The sequence below is a fragment of the Semicossyphus pulcher genome, unplaced genomic scaffold (genome assembly GCF_022749685.1).
Source record: "Semicossyphus pulcher isolate SPU_LCO1_2020_fin unplaced genomic scaffold, fSemPul1.0.p SCAF_4, whole genome shotgun sequence".
In the NCBI taxonomy this organism is placed as follows: domain Eukaryota; kingdom Metazoa; phylum Chordata; class Actinopteri; order Labriformes; family Labridae; genus Semicossyphus; species Semicossyphus pulcher.
Window position 1 is genome coordinate 30,527,067 of NW_027211715.1, and position 14,634 is coordinate 30,541,700.

General features: G+C 40.7%; 1 protein-coding gene across 1 annotated transcript; it reads right to left on the minus strand.

The window, feature by feature from the left end:
- Positions 1 to 2,210: 2,210 nt before the first annotated feature.
- LOC138606999 (regulator of G-protein signaling 5-like) lies at positions 2,211 to 14,398 on the minus strand. Its single transcript, XM_069679515.1, has 5 exons — positions 14,301 to 14,398; positions 13,215 to 13,328; positions 10,638 to 10,699; positions 6,564 to 6,730; positions 2,211 to 4,640 (listed from the first exon to the last, which is right to left on the minus strand). Exons 1-5 carry the CDS (start codon positions 14,342 to 14,344, stop codon positions 4,476 to 4,478), a joined length of 552 nt encoding a protein of 183 aa, XP_069535616.1. The 5' UTR covers positions 14,345 to 14,398; the 3' UTR covers positions 2,211 to 4,475.
- Positions 14,399 to 14,634: the final 236 nt, after the last annotated feature.

Here is a 14,634-nt window from a genome sequence, read left to right on the forward strand (position 1 = left end):
TGGAGGGAAAAAAAGAAATTCTCATGTTGTAATCAGAATCATTATGTCTTGGGAATGTTTCTGATCAAACAGTTTAACCTCGGTCTGTCAGCAGATGGTTTCAAGAACAGTGAGAGACACTCATTTGCGTAAAAAATGACCGCCTTTTCTGGGAAACATTTAAACCTCCTGGTATGACATCATTTCGGAGCTCTGACATGCTCAGTTCTCTCAGGAGCTTCTCCGAGGACTCTGTAAATGTGACACTGTGGCGTACACGAACAAGCAGTGACTTAAACTTAACAAAACATTTGTCAGAAATGTCACCAACCTCCGTCTGGGACCGATGCAATCTGACCTTTTTCCATCCATTTCTAGGAACTGCGGTAGTAATGGATGCGTCCATGCGAGCCTCTGACACTGTTTGTGTTGGCAGCAAGTTCCACAGCTGCATCTGTTTCCGTTCTGTTTTGCACTCTTTTTTCACTGACCTGTTTTTAGGTGGTGTAATCCTCACGCTGCTTTGTTCTTCAAAACAATGAATTTACCCTGAGGAGGAATTATCAAATAATCTTCTACTTTCCTTTGAGAGCTTTGGTGGAATGTGAAGACCTGGCCAAACAAACAGTTTGCCGGACAGATTTTATGAAATGTTTCCTGTGACGTAATTGGATGAGCCTCCAATACTGGCAGGAAGCCAGTGAGGGATCTTACCACTATAATGCCTCTGGTTGAGCATCAAGTTACCACCCTGATGGTAAGTTCATGGGATAGCGTGACTTCACATGTTTATCACCCTCCTGCTGAAAAGTTAGATACGATGTGTCAGATATATTTGGGTAAAAGTTCAGGAAGCAACCTTCAGAGAGTAGAGCCGTGCTAGCAGCTGCAACTCTTTACTCAGGCATGGAGTTGTTTTGAGCGAATGCCATTATCATACGCTTACAGGCTGAACTAAAGCAGGTACAATGTTTGAAAGATGCTAATCTCTATTTTAGGGATTTTAGGGACGCAAGTGTTCTGTTTTCCATTTGTAGTACGCTTGTAGTCCAAGTAAATTGACCAATCACGTATCAGTAGGCTGCAGCGGATGCAGGAAAAACAGTCCGTGTGGAGACCAATGACTGTATATAGATGGACAACGCGTCTCCATCTGCTCCCATTGTATGAAATTGATGCCAAAATAGCCCCTGCGATAGGCGCTGCCATCTTGCGATGGTGACGTCATACGGAGCCAGAGTCTGCGCAGTAGAGATCGGCGAGTGAAGCGGCTGTAGCCACTTCCGCTAACCAAAACACACACTTAACTTACCAAAAAATCGCAAGGATCCCGCACACCGGCGTGTTTAACAGCAGAACAGCTTCTCTGTGTTGGTCTGAGGTTAACGTTCACAGGCATGGACACTTCAATGACTGTAGACTGGAAATATGTAAAATTGTTCATAGTTATGCTTGTTAGCATGCTAACAATTGCTAAATAGCATTAGCCTGTTGCTATAACACTCGCATGGATCCATCCATCCATCCACAAGCTGCAGCTTAGGCTGATAAGAATGTAATCATGTAAAGAACATCATGAATCAATTTTGCTGTTATTCGGCCATTAAATAGGCCTAAAAAAAGTAATGGTTCCCTGTGGAGCATTAGACCTCTAGCAGTGCTATGGTCAGTTTTCTAGTTTATAACTCGTTTGTTTATCACAAAGACGCACAAATGTGTGCGCATACAGAGGTGGCTTAATAGGCCACAAAGGGCTACAATGCACCATCAAAGACAGGGAGGAAATCAATATGGATGTAAATAACGCAGGGTTTCGAACACTTACTTTGCAAATGTTTTATGTGAAAGGAAATGTATTCCATATGTTTGGTGGAGTGCATTTTTTCTAAGCTCTTTACTTTAAACATAACTCCACAGGGCCCTTTGACATCAGTAAAGTTGTATTGAAGGATTAGGGATGTCTGCATTGGCATTTGCTTTTTTCGCATGTTCTAGTTTTTCATTACAATTATAATATATGTGTTGAATTAAAAATATGTCATGAAGAAAAACAAAGTGACAATTGAAAAGTGTTTCCTCTTTTATAACAGTAAAAACACTCCGAATGGAGATCCGGCAAAGCCTCCTCTCAAAGAACCTTTGACTCCATAGTTGTACTAAAAAATAACTTAGACACATTTACTTGTAAATGGTTGATATTTACATGTAAAAATAAAATACATCTTCAGGAATTGTATGCATATATATTTTTATGTGGTCCACTCCAAAACGTACATGCAAGGCTACATCAAATAATACATACTCAGCACTGTTAAAGCCCTTATTGATTATTCTGTGACATGATTGTTGGCCTGTATGACATTTAAGGTTATGGCACCAGACTGGCCAATCTGTGCCTTTATAAACCAATGTGTCAATGCTGTTTAAAATCTGTAAGATGTTTTTGGTTGTTCTAATGCCGGTTTTTAGCAACGCATTTAAGAATCAGTTGAAAATGTCACGTCTGATCAAAAGGACTTAAACAATGCTGAATATCTGGATAACAATACTTCTGTTGTTTAAGACATATCTGCTTTTGTTTAATATAGAAAAGCATTGAAGACTAAATATAATCACACTTAATGATTGCTACATGCAGCTTAAGGTTATATACTTAGGACACTTAACATTGCACACCAACACCAAATCCACCATCACATCAGTCTTTGTCCCCGCTTAGTGTAAGGTGAATACCAGTGTTTAGTTTCAGTGTGTAGTACTGAATAATAACTTGTGGCTTAGAGTGTTAAGTATATAAGAAAAGTGGTACTGTGACAGATTTGAATGTACTTGTCTGATCACTTCTTTAGTTTCCCCGTATGACTTTAAGCTTTGATTGTACTATTTAGACTCTAACAAAGATGTCCTCAGTGGCTTAATATTCAAAGACCACGATGCAATGATTCTCAACAACTTGCATTGGAATTGTCTAGTGATGCAAACCTGCGAGTTCTGTTTCCCATGTTCTTGCTGGTGTATTAAGAAGCACTAAAGCCAGATCTGGACTTTTCAGTGACTCTGCATGAATACATCCATCTTTGGTATTTAATCACATGGACAAAAAGACCTTTCTCTGTTAAAACCATTGCTCTATTCACTTCTTTATATAAGATTCCCTCCCACTAGGGGTTCCCATCTTAGCAACTTGCAGTTTTGTGGTAGCCAAGGAGCTTGACCACTGAGCCAACCAGACAGCACTGTTCTCACAGGATGCACCCAACCAAAGGGGGAAGCTTGGGAAGCTTACTGTTTACGTGAGCGTGAGAGACTGGAGGAGACAAAAAAAGTTTTATGATAGGTGTGTATTGATAGTAGAAAACGGTTATCAGGGCTAAGTTACAGGTTATTTTATTAACAAGACAAATCCACTGATTTAAACCTGTGTAACTGCCATTGTGATTTGTAGGTCATATGACCCCAGTATACCAAATGGCACCAACATTGACCTTGATCAACCAATCTACACATCACTCTAAGGCATGGTTATTTTCTTACATAACACTGACCAGAATTTAGGGAAAGTTGAAGGACGTCAATTGTTAATATGTTTGCCAAAATATCATAATGAAGAAATCGATCTTCTCTAGGGTGTTGGTGGATTTCCGGCCCTACGTTTAGCTAGTTTATACTTGTGTGTCAAAGTGTTGTTCTACCTACGACAGCTGTGACTGTGAAGTGGCTTTCTAGAGCTTATGACTACTATCAAAGGTGTGTACACACAGCAAACATATTGATTTTTCTACTTGGGATTTTTCAGCTTTTCCAGACCATAAAATCATGTCCAAAGACAGATTAGTACTCTCCAGTTTACCAAGTGAAACTAGACCTCTTTATTAATCACGTTGTAACTGCTTTTGGTCAGAATGTCAGCGGCTTTCAGCTTGTACAAACCTTTATACATTATCTGTTTGGACTGGTCTGGTTAAGCTACAACAGCACGTTGATGCACAAGTGGAAGTCAGATCATGTTTTCAAGGGATAATTTCTTGAGCATACTTGGCATACGGGATGTGTGTGTTGTTTTACTTCTATCTTTGTGTGAGAACCAAGCAGGGTTTTGGGGCCATTTTTGACAAGTGAGGTCATTCTAGGTGACCCTCCCGTCTGTAAGATGATAGGTAGTTATTGTCGTCATTATAAGGTCCTCACCAGTATAGAATAGAATATGTGTGAGTGTGCGTGTGGGTGTGTGTAGGTGTGTTTGTTGGTTTGGGAGGTGGGGCTAATTCAAAAGGCAGTTTCTTTAATTACATCCGTGTTATAATTAGGAAAACACAATTATCTCGCCCATCATGTTTTGGATAATTTTTTCAAAATAAAAGTCTTGGCTTCTCGATCTCTCTTACACAAAAGTCATTTATTAGAAATATTTAATTTAGAAAAATATTAAGTAACTGCTGTTTGAAACTTCCCCACCCCCCCTCCACCCCAGCTCCTCAGACTCCTGCTCCTCCTGCTTAGTTGACCAGGAGCTCCTGGTACTGCTCAGACCGCAGGAAACGACCAAAGGAGTCTCTCTCCATCAGGGCGTGGATCCTCTTCTGGGCCAGGTCAAAGGTGGCAGGGGAGAGGTCCACCAGGTTCCTCAGGGTCACATCCTTGGTGAAGTGGTCGATGTTCACCTGTGTAGGAGGGGAAGACAGGATGAGATGTTAGAAAAAACGTACATCAGGATGAAAGAGAAAATTTAGCATTCATGGTTAATATAAAATAAGTCGGTGTGGTGATGTGTGCCTGCAAGACAGAACTCAGACAGATTCTGCGTCATCTAGATGCCATTTTAGGCAAGATACTGATGTGTTATTTATTAATTCGGTGCTTATGTGACTAGCTGTGTTTATGCCAAATGAGATACAGACATAAACAACATGAAGTCGCATGTTTCACAAGATCATTCTGAGGAAACGACGAGCAGAGACCTGATGTTTACAACGAGAGGCTGACTGAAATTGAAAGCAATACTGAAGTAACACTCAATTGTACCTAAGTTAGGATTGCAATTTGACTTTTAAATGCTGCACACGTTTTGTTCAGGCATTTTCTGGTACAGTAGTTTTGAAATTATTGATGCGTTTGTTATTTCAGGATGTATTTTATTGTTGTAGCTTAGTTAACTGCTTCATTGAACTGTTAATTTTATGGGATTTTCACACAATGTTTTTTTTAATCTGTATTTTATTTTCTCAAAAAAATCTTATGTTAAAAGTTAACTCTCAGTCAGTGTTGCAGGGTTTGACACCAGGTTGTCCAATCAGCGTGCAAGCTCATCAAATCATCTTTAAAGTGTCCAATTTCACGTTATCTGATGCTGGGTTTTGTTTCCTCAAAACAATCCTGTGCCCAAGAAATACTGCTTCACCTTAACTGCTTTGAAAAATACAGCAATGTTACGTTAGAAATGATGAATTAAACTAGTTTGATATATTGTAACAGGTAGTTACGACGAAGTAATCTGATTGGATAAGAGGCATTCCATGAGTGGCGATATAGAGAACAACATCATTGGGACTTTTTACTCTGTGTATCACTCCACCTCAGCCCGGTGTTCTGAATACTGTTAATTAACATTAAAGCAGACCGTGTATGTTTACATTGATCAACCTCTGAATCACACAGCAGACTCTTAATTCACTGGTTGATGGTAAATTAAAACCTACAGATTAACATAGGCGGCTACATGATTAAAAAAAGAACAGCTGATCTGTGGTAACCTGTAGACAGAGTGCAGGAGAATGTTTTGGTTGCTTAGCAACAGAAGTCCGGTTTCAGTTAAATTGTGTAACTAGAGTTAGGGGAGGAACAAGTCATCTGTTGTTGATTACTTTTCACTATTTGCCTCTTATGAAACTGTTGTATAAAACCAATATCACACTCGCACGAGGCCGCAGATAATAAACTCCCTCTCGTGTGATTCTGCTTAATTAATTTATGAGGTTTGAAGAACGAGCACGCAGATATGTTTACCTTTGGAGAACCCTGGTAGCTGTTTAGTGTTTACAGTCTATTGACTCCACAGAGCTAGCTGGCTGCAGGTGGCAGGTTCAAAGGAAGTCAAAGGCAGTGAAGTAGAGGATTAACTTCACGGATTAGATGAAGACTCCTTCCCATGAATATAGATGGCTGTACACGCCCTGTTGTCTCAAACAATGACCATCTTATTTTGAACAAGGTTTAGATGTCAAATGTTAGAGAGGGTCTGATCATACTCAACTTCAACAAATCCCTACTTCTATTGTCAATATACTGAGGGCATCTTACAAGGAACACTGATTTAGCATGCAGGATGCTGCACCATGGCTTTTACTGACTATAGCTATGATGGCAGTCGTGTGTCTGAATACATTAAACTGCTCTGTGACTGGTTAATCACAGCAGTGCAGATTTGGCAACAAATCTATATTATCTTGCATAAAATTGTATTTAAGCAAGACCATATAATTGAAACAATAGTACCCATCATGTAAAGCACACGACGTGTTATTTACTCTTTCTATTCTACGTGGATGACCTCATAAAAAAGGGTCAAGTCGTGGGGAATCCCTGACCTCTCTGGGTCCCTCAGACTGGATGAAGTCCTCGTAAATCTTCTTGGCCTTGGTGGACATCTTCACCGGGTCCTTGGTCTTCTTGAAGTCCTCGCAGGCAACCCAGAACTCAATATTCTCATCGCTGAACTCAGACTGCAGGAAGCTGCGGAAAGCGTTCACACCATCTGATGGGGAGAGGAGGAGGAAGAGGCAGAGAGAGAGATGTAATGAAAAATGCATGCCTGAAAGGAGGCTTTAATAGCGTAAATATGGAAATTCTGAATTAGCCCTTCAGACACTTTTCAGATCACTTGAGTTACAAAAACAGTTTAATTTAAACAGAACCAAACCTCACGACAGCACTTCAAACAGTCTCAATTACATGCCAAGTCTAAAGAAGTACAGAGTCAGATATGAAAACACACACAGGATGTTATACGTGCGCCTTCCTCTCCCTTGTTCCACCCCCTGGTGAGGGCGACAAAGGCAGAAAGTATGAGTCACAATTTGATATTTCGTTATTTTTATCTTTGCTTTTCCAAGTCAGACCTGTTTTCTAGCAGGTAAACTGATTCTCACGTGCAAGATGCCAAATAAGGCGTTGCGGCGCTTCGTGTAATGGTGTTTTCATGTTTGACAAACGCCATTATGGAGCATTTACATGCCCGAAAACAGCCATTATTCTGTCAGAGGTAAAGAGCTACGTTACAGATTCATGTCTGAAAGCTTTTATGGCATAATTTGCAGAGGTGAGGTAGTGGAAAATAAATAGAATGTCCAGTGAATGTTTTAAAATAGTGGCATTGTACAGAGGTTTGATATGTTTATTGAGGAAAGTGTGATGTGATGAGGTAATACGGGCGGTTCAGATCAGGAAGAAGGGGGATATTTTAAGCAAAATAAACGGAGCGACACGTTTCTAAAACATATCAGTAATTAAAGAAATGACAAAACTAGTATTCAAGTTTGATTTACAGACAACTTATTTTTGGAAGAGTCAAATAAGCATTTAAAAAAGACACCGAACTCTGCTTTGGACACGTAAAGGCACAGTATTTACCCCAAAGATACGGATCCAAAAACAAGTCACTCATTTCAGCGATGGCTATTGTAATCAGACATAATGCCTGCAAAAGGTCCCATTGTCTGAACGAGCATGTGCTGCAGATGATAAGCTCTCAGGCTTTTATCTGCAATCTGAACGGCCCAGTTTGGTTCAAAATAGCAGCTAGTCCCAATCAAGGTTTTTTTTTTGTACCTTCAGTACAAGGACGCAGAAAGAGAAGCCCACTCGACCATGCACTGATGGCAAGTTCTTCATGTGTGTCACAATGAAGCCTGATGCTTAGTGTGAGTCTGTTTTCAATGCATTTATGATTTTATTATGTTTTATTTTAATTAATCTAGAGTTTGTTTCAGTCAGTTTTTGCTCACTTCACTGCTCCTGCTGCAGATATCAGCTTCAACATTAGATTCATCTTTTCAGTGGAAGTGCAATCCTTATTTTTGGAGACTAAGCATACATTGTTTATTTCCTGTTGCATAATATACATTTTTTTTTTACATTTAGCCAAACTGGGGGTAGTTCTACATCGAAGAGGCCATAACTCAGTGAGAATCCCACGGGAATAAACACGGGAGAAGCCATAAAGAATAATGTTAATGTAAAATCTCATGTAGATAAATGATCACAGCGCAGCAGCCATGCTATAAATCATTTTGACTTCTCCCTGGAGATGTTACCATAACACAGCCACGGACCGATACGCACACACATTCTGAAGGAGCCTCTTAGGAAAGGTCTTTAACCACCCACTGAGCCGTGCAGAGACATGTTTGTCCGTTCCTGTTTGTGCCGGTCAGTAACATCTGTGCGTGCTTCTGTTTTGATGCACAGGGGGGAAGTGAAGTGACTTATTAGCAGGAGAGTTTAAACATATTGCTAAACAGCATCAACCGTTAGAGGTGATCATCAGTCTTGCTGCTCTCAGGCTCTCTGGGCACTTTCAGAACGGTAAACAGAGGAGCCAGGAGTTGGTGTCTGGTGTGTGTGTGGCGTTACAAATGTGGCGAGCAATGTTTAACATTTTTCACAGTCTACAAATAAGATTATGTAACAGCAAAAAAAAAAAGGTCATCCTGGATGGAAACTACAGCGCTTTAGATTCAGACCAATTTAGAAAGCTGCAATAATCGTGTTACATCTGCAACGATCGCAAACATACTTGGGTACTGGTCCCAAATCCAAGACATGCAGCTTGAGTTGTTCTAAGCTGTGATATAGGAGAACAAAAGCCTCTTTAGCAACAATACAACTTCTTAAGGAAGGACATGAAGATGTGGACTTAAAGCTAAGTTTTTAATCTATTGTTGGCAGTTACATGTATTTAAGATTTCTGGTGTGCTTTGTAGATGCCAACATGATCATACTGGCAGCTTGTCAGCTTGGTCAGTGGCCCAACATTTAATAAAAGATGATCTAGTTACCCCTCTAGCAACAGTTTTTAACTTGCAGGTCTTTGCGATCAAGTCACAATAACTTTGCAACATCTGGTTTGAATTTCAACATCGCGCTTGCTGAGAAAGATTCCACTTTTAAGGAGTTTTGGACGCGCAAAAACCATGAACACGTGGGGAAAGGTTGTAAAACAGGAGCAGTTTGGTTCAGTTTATGCACCAATTTTACATAACTAACAGCTCACAGCCTGCGATGCATGACCCTTGTCATCAAAACAACTTCGCCGACGTGATTTCACATGCTGTATTCTAATTCCAACGGTTCCTGAAAGCATATATATATATATATATATATATATATAATCATGATGGTAGCTTGGCGAAGTCCTGCGTTATCGCCGTCCAATCATAGCCGAGGATTTACGTGTCACGCTCAGCGGTAGGTAAATTACGGTTACAGGTGATTTTGATTGCACAGGTTTCGTTCTTCTATGTTTACAAGTCTGATGAGTGAGTCATAAGAAAGCACACAAACTGTGCTGTTTCTCTGGAAACCAAACCCTGCTGGCTGTACCTGTCAAAGAAGTCACTTTGACAGGCGACAGAGCTCAGGTACGACATGTTTTTCTCCTTTAGGATCGGCTGTTACGTAATGAAGATAGTCAGGAAAAATGATGCTCACACTGCCTGTCTGTGAGGAAGCCAACAAAGCAGAGACACTGCAGAGTGTCATAAGGACCCTCACCTAAGGCATGAAATGGTTTCTATTTCTGGAAGTTGTTTGTGGGAAAGAAGTGAGCGTCCTTCAGCTTATTGGAAAACGTTTGCGTGCATTAATGGCATCAATTTTAAAAGGAGAAAAGGAAAACTATTTGCAAGACATAATGTTTTTTAAATGAGAAGGAGGTTTGGTCTCCAGCGTGAAGTCTTGTTTTTGACCCATCCATACACCACCACCTTCACAGACTCGACAGTTTAATCTGGTGATGTAACAATGTTTTCTGAGTTATATATAAGATTAAACTTTAAAGATCGAGTTCCTCCAGTCTCAGTGTTTCTGTTGTTATGTGTGTTACGGCCTCTCTAAAAAAAAAACAATAATCTAAAGGCTTACAGTTAGGACCGCAACATATTGAATAAGGACGCCACACAAAAGATAAACTGTTAAACCCACAGGCTTAATTAAACCTAAAAATGTTGAAATGATCATGACTAAACTGAGGGACAACAAAAGGAGCCGGAGACCTAAATGCTGGGCCAGCAAACAGGAACAACTATCATAAAACAAAAGACAATAACTAGACTACCGGAGATCTCCCGCCCAAACTAAAACAACAAAACCCAGCAATGTAAAACACGCTGAGGAAAAGGCCTGTGTGGGGAAACAAGAATGTTGCTGTCTGCGTGTGTGCCTGCTTCCCCCCACTCTGCTCTCCCTGCACCTCTATATCTCCTCCTCCTCCTTCCTGAGCGCTCACTGCACTCACGTGCGCAGCAGGCAGAAGAAGCAGGGAGACCAGAGACACAGGGAGAGAGAGACAGGGCAGGGCAAAACCAGAACTGGCCTCATGACACGTAACAGTGTATGTGAGAAAGAGCGTGGGTGAAAGACAAAGAAAGACGGGGTAGACTTACAGCTGTTGCTCAGGACTCGGTCCAGACTCTCACGCCACTGTGCCGCCTCCTCAGGAGCAGGCCTGCACACAAAACACATCAGTTCAGCCAGGATGCTTACGCAAGCCGAGTTAAAAAGTGCCCACACAGTTGACAAAAATAAGCTAAACTGAAAAACTTACTTCTGTCATGCTGGAGAGAAAGGTTTTTCATTGTCTAGCAAATGTAATCAGTGCTCAATCCTGGATACAAGAGAATTTTCATATTTAAATAAACGATGTTGAAGATCTCAGTTTTGTTCTCTTAGCAGCCTTACTGACAGTTTTTACTCTTAGGGGGGGATTCACTAAAGGATTGCACGGCTTTTGGGCCCGCAAACGACACAAAAAGACAAACAGCTCTGGTGCCATCTGCGCGAGTCATTATGCAAACATTCAGGGCAATTTTGACCCCTTTATATGCAAACCAGGCTCGTGGCAAAAAGCACCTAATTCACAAACAGCAGCGCTAACAGCACAGCGCAGTTAGAGTGAAAATATTACCGTCTGCAGAGAGCTGGTGGGAACTTCGACGCAGTATTATAAGGGCTGTCACGCTCTGAGTTTACACTGATCATGACGACAACTCCACTTTTGTGTGTCTAAAAATGTATTTGTCTTTATAAACTGTTCATAACATATTGTCATTATTATTATAATCGGGAGACCAATCAGTCCTGCGCTTGTTAAAAAAGAAGCTGCGTTACAGAGAGTTAGACTAAACACCTGTCGAGTCTGGACTTCACACTAAACTGTTCAAAGAGCTGCCGCCTCCTCTCCCTGCTCATCGTCGATCTGTGCATGGAGTTGAGATCCGTCAGTGTGCACTCAAGAGTGGAGCTGCAGACAGCTTCTCTCCACAGTCGGACACAAAACAAGAGCAAACTGCACCGATCTGTGAAACTTTCTGGGCGTGTTTGTGCTTGAATATCATCAGTGCAGTTTTCTTTGTGAATCGGACCTTGCAACGGAGCAGATAGCAGGGGCAAATGATGTACAATTTATGGAGCTATCAGTAGTCGCAATTCATTCTGAGAGAATTCCCCCCTTAGTCTTCATTTGATCATCAAATCAGCTTCTTTTTGCTCAGGTTTCATCATCTGAAGTCAGCAATCTTTTCTTTGGTTGTTCGACAATAAAAAACGTTTACTTGCAAGCCAGAAGAGAGCGGGGGAAAATGTACACGGCTTTCATCTGCTCTCTCTGGCAGACCAACCACAGCTGGGTGATGGATGCTGCGTGTGAACACCCAGTTTATAAACACAAAAGAATACTGCACATGCAGAGCGATTCATCAGTGGGCCATGACTCATCACCACTGTGGTAATAATAACTTTAATTAAGTTTCTGATACGGACTGTTTTCAGCACTCTGTGGAAACTGCTGGGGAGGATGTGTGAGGAAGAATTTAACACGAAGCTTCAGAGAAACCCTGAAGTCTTTTTTTAGATAGTTTACAAGCTTTCCAGCGCTGTCAATCATCTGCAAAACTTTGCAGCAATGTCGCAAAAAGCTTCAAACAGCAGGTTATAAATATTCAGATTCACATCTCATGTATGTTTCAAGTCCCACAAAGCCAGGCAGCATCCTTTGATCTGAGTCCCTGCTGCAGGATTGAAGTCTGGAAAACATCAGCTGAGAGTAGATTGCTTCTGGTGTGTGTCAGAGTAATCACACGGGGCATTAAGACTCTCAAACTCTGAACACTCAATATGGAGTTAAAACTCCTCACTTCTCTCCCTCTTCTTGGAGAAGGTGTCTGACGCAGCTGCAATGTTTACCAAGTAATAGAGACTAGATGGAGCGCTGACAGGCCAATGAGTGGTCCATCTTATGTGTCTTTGTAAAATAACAGATCCGTCAGCTACCATTGTTTTTGAAAAGGCTTTTTATTATTATATCACACAAGTGCTTCATGAGCACTGAGCCGGCTTTGTAAGGCTGCCTCATGGTCATGTGCACAGACGATACAGTGAGGAACAAATCTGCTATTATTGTAAATCAAGTCTAATAGATACAAATCTGTTAATCTGATAGCTGCAAATGCTTTTATAATGTCATCACCGTAAGATATATCAAGTATAAGTAGGAAGTGATGCAAATGATCAGTAGGACATGCGGTTGATAAGTGGTTACGCTCTCAACATGAACCAGAATGACACTAAAGGGAAATAACAGAATACTACACAAGAGGAAGTTAGAGCCTCACAAACGGACTCTAAACTGCAAGGAGATTATTCTAAGAGTAAAAAATAGTGAAAAAAAAAAAAATGTATCCCAAAGTTGCTGCATACTGTATGTTTATCAAGATACTATAGTATAGTAGTTTAACATCTCAAAATTCATCTTTCAATCATTCTTTTTAAGATAAGGCCTCAAAAAAATGAAGCTTTTCTGTGTCCAACACTGACTTCTGAAAGGTTGCAGGTCGCTGCTCTGCAGCGCCGCTTAACCACCAGTTATCTCTGTGGCAAACGCTCCCCACTTCCGAAGACACACACACACACACACACACACACACACACATCTCTCTGAGACCGAGGCAGAGAACGAGACTCACTTCTGCAGCTTCTCCGGCTTCTTCTCGGTCTTCTCCGGGTATGGGATGATGAGGTCGATGGCATTTTCCGGCTTCTGCAGCAAAACTCCCAACTTTGACTTGATCTCCTTCGCCCTGCGGGAAGGAAAGCAGACGGGGAGGATGCATGAGTGATGAAGTCTTTGCTTAAGTTTGTGAGGCACAAAAGAGATGACTGTTTACTTTTGCTTTCAGTATCCCTTCCCTAACATGAATCTGGTGTATTGTATTTATACAAGGCACTACATTCACATTAATGAGCATGTAAGTGAGCCGGTTAATCAAATTTAAAACGACATTTTCTAAGTTTGACTGCTTTATAAAAAGCATTTACAGTGTTGCACATAGAGAGGAAACAGAGCAAGCAAGATGGAAACAACTTCATCTTTTTACTCAATATAAAGGCACTTTTAGTGATCTAATAAGAACATAGTTTGAGAGATTTACAATGTTACAATTCCGTTTAGCTAAAGCAACGTATATCTGAGAGTTGATGCAGCACAAGCAAGGATTGATTCTGATTGATTGATTCTGCTGTAACGTTACTGAAATGTTTCAGACCAAACAGCATTTTAAACCAATAAAAACAAAGTGGATAAAGTGATGTATTTACTGTGCTTATATCTTGAAGATGGTGAATTTTGTTTGGATAGTTTTTAAAAATTTGAAGTATAAAACGTCTCTGACCTCCCCTCAGGTTTGACTTTATAAGCGACACATTACATTGCTCTAAACATCCTGTACAATCTATTAAAGATAAAGTACAGAATTAAAGCAAGAAACATTCAGGTTTGCATTAAAAGTAGTACAAAGTGTATAAAACTTTTCCTTAGGACAAAAACTTTCTTTTACAAAGTATCTCCAGGACACAGAAGAATAATTCAGACAGCAAAAAGTGCAAAAAATTTAGCTCTTTCAGATACACCCCAAATATAACAGTGTCTGTATCAAATCTATTTCAGAGCCTCTCTTAAGAGGTTTAAAATAAATTTAAACTTTCTTTTGATCCGAACCACATCAAAGCTGTTAAACACGACAGGAGAGGTAATGTGAGGATGCAGGTCTCACCTTTCCAGGCAGGTTTGGGGTAAGGCAGCTAATCCTTTACACATCTTCTTTCTGTCTCAGGACGTCACAGTGAATTCGATGTTTCCTGTTAGCTCACTGTGAATTGTCTGACTCGGGCTCTCGGCACAAGAGGAGTTTTATACGGACGCCCTGTGGGCTTCGGGCCAGCAGCTAACCAATCAGGCTGGAATGTGTTCAGCTGAGGAGCCTGCATGAGGAAGGGCGGGTTTTTAAATATGAGCGGCTGTTTGCTTTGAGGTTTCAGTCATCAAACAGATCCAGGACCAGTGCATGAGAAGTAAACAGGACTGTGCTTTTACTTGAATTTAATTTC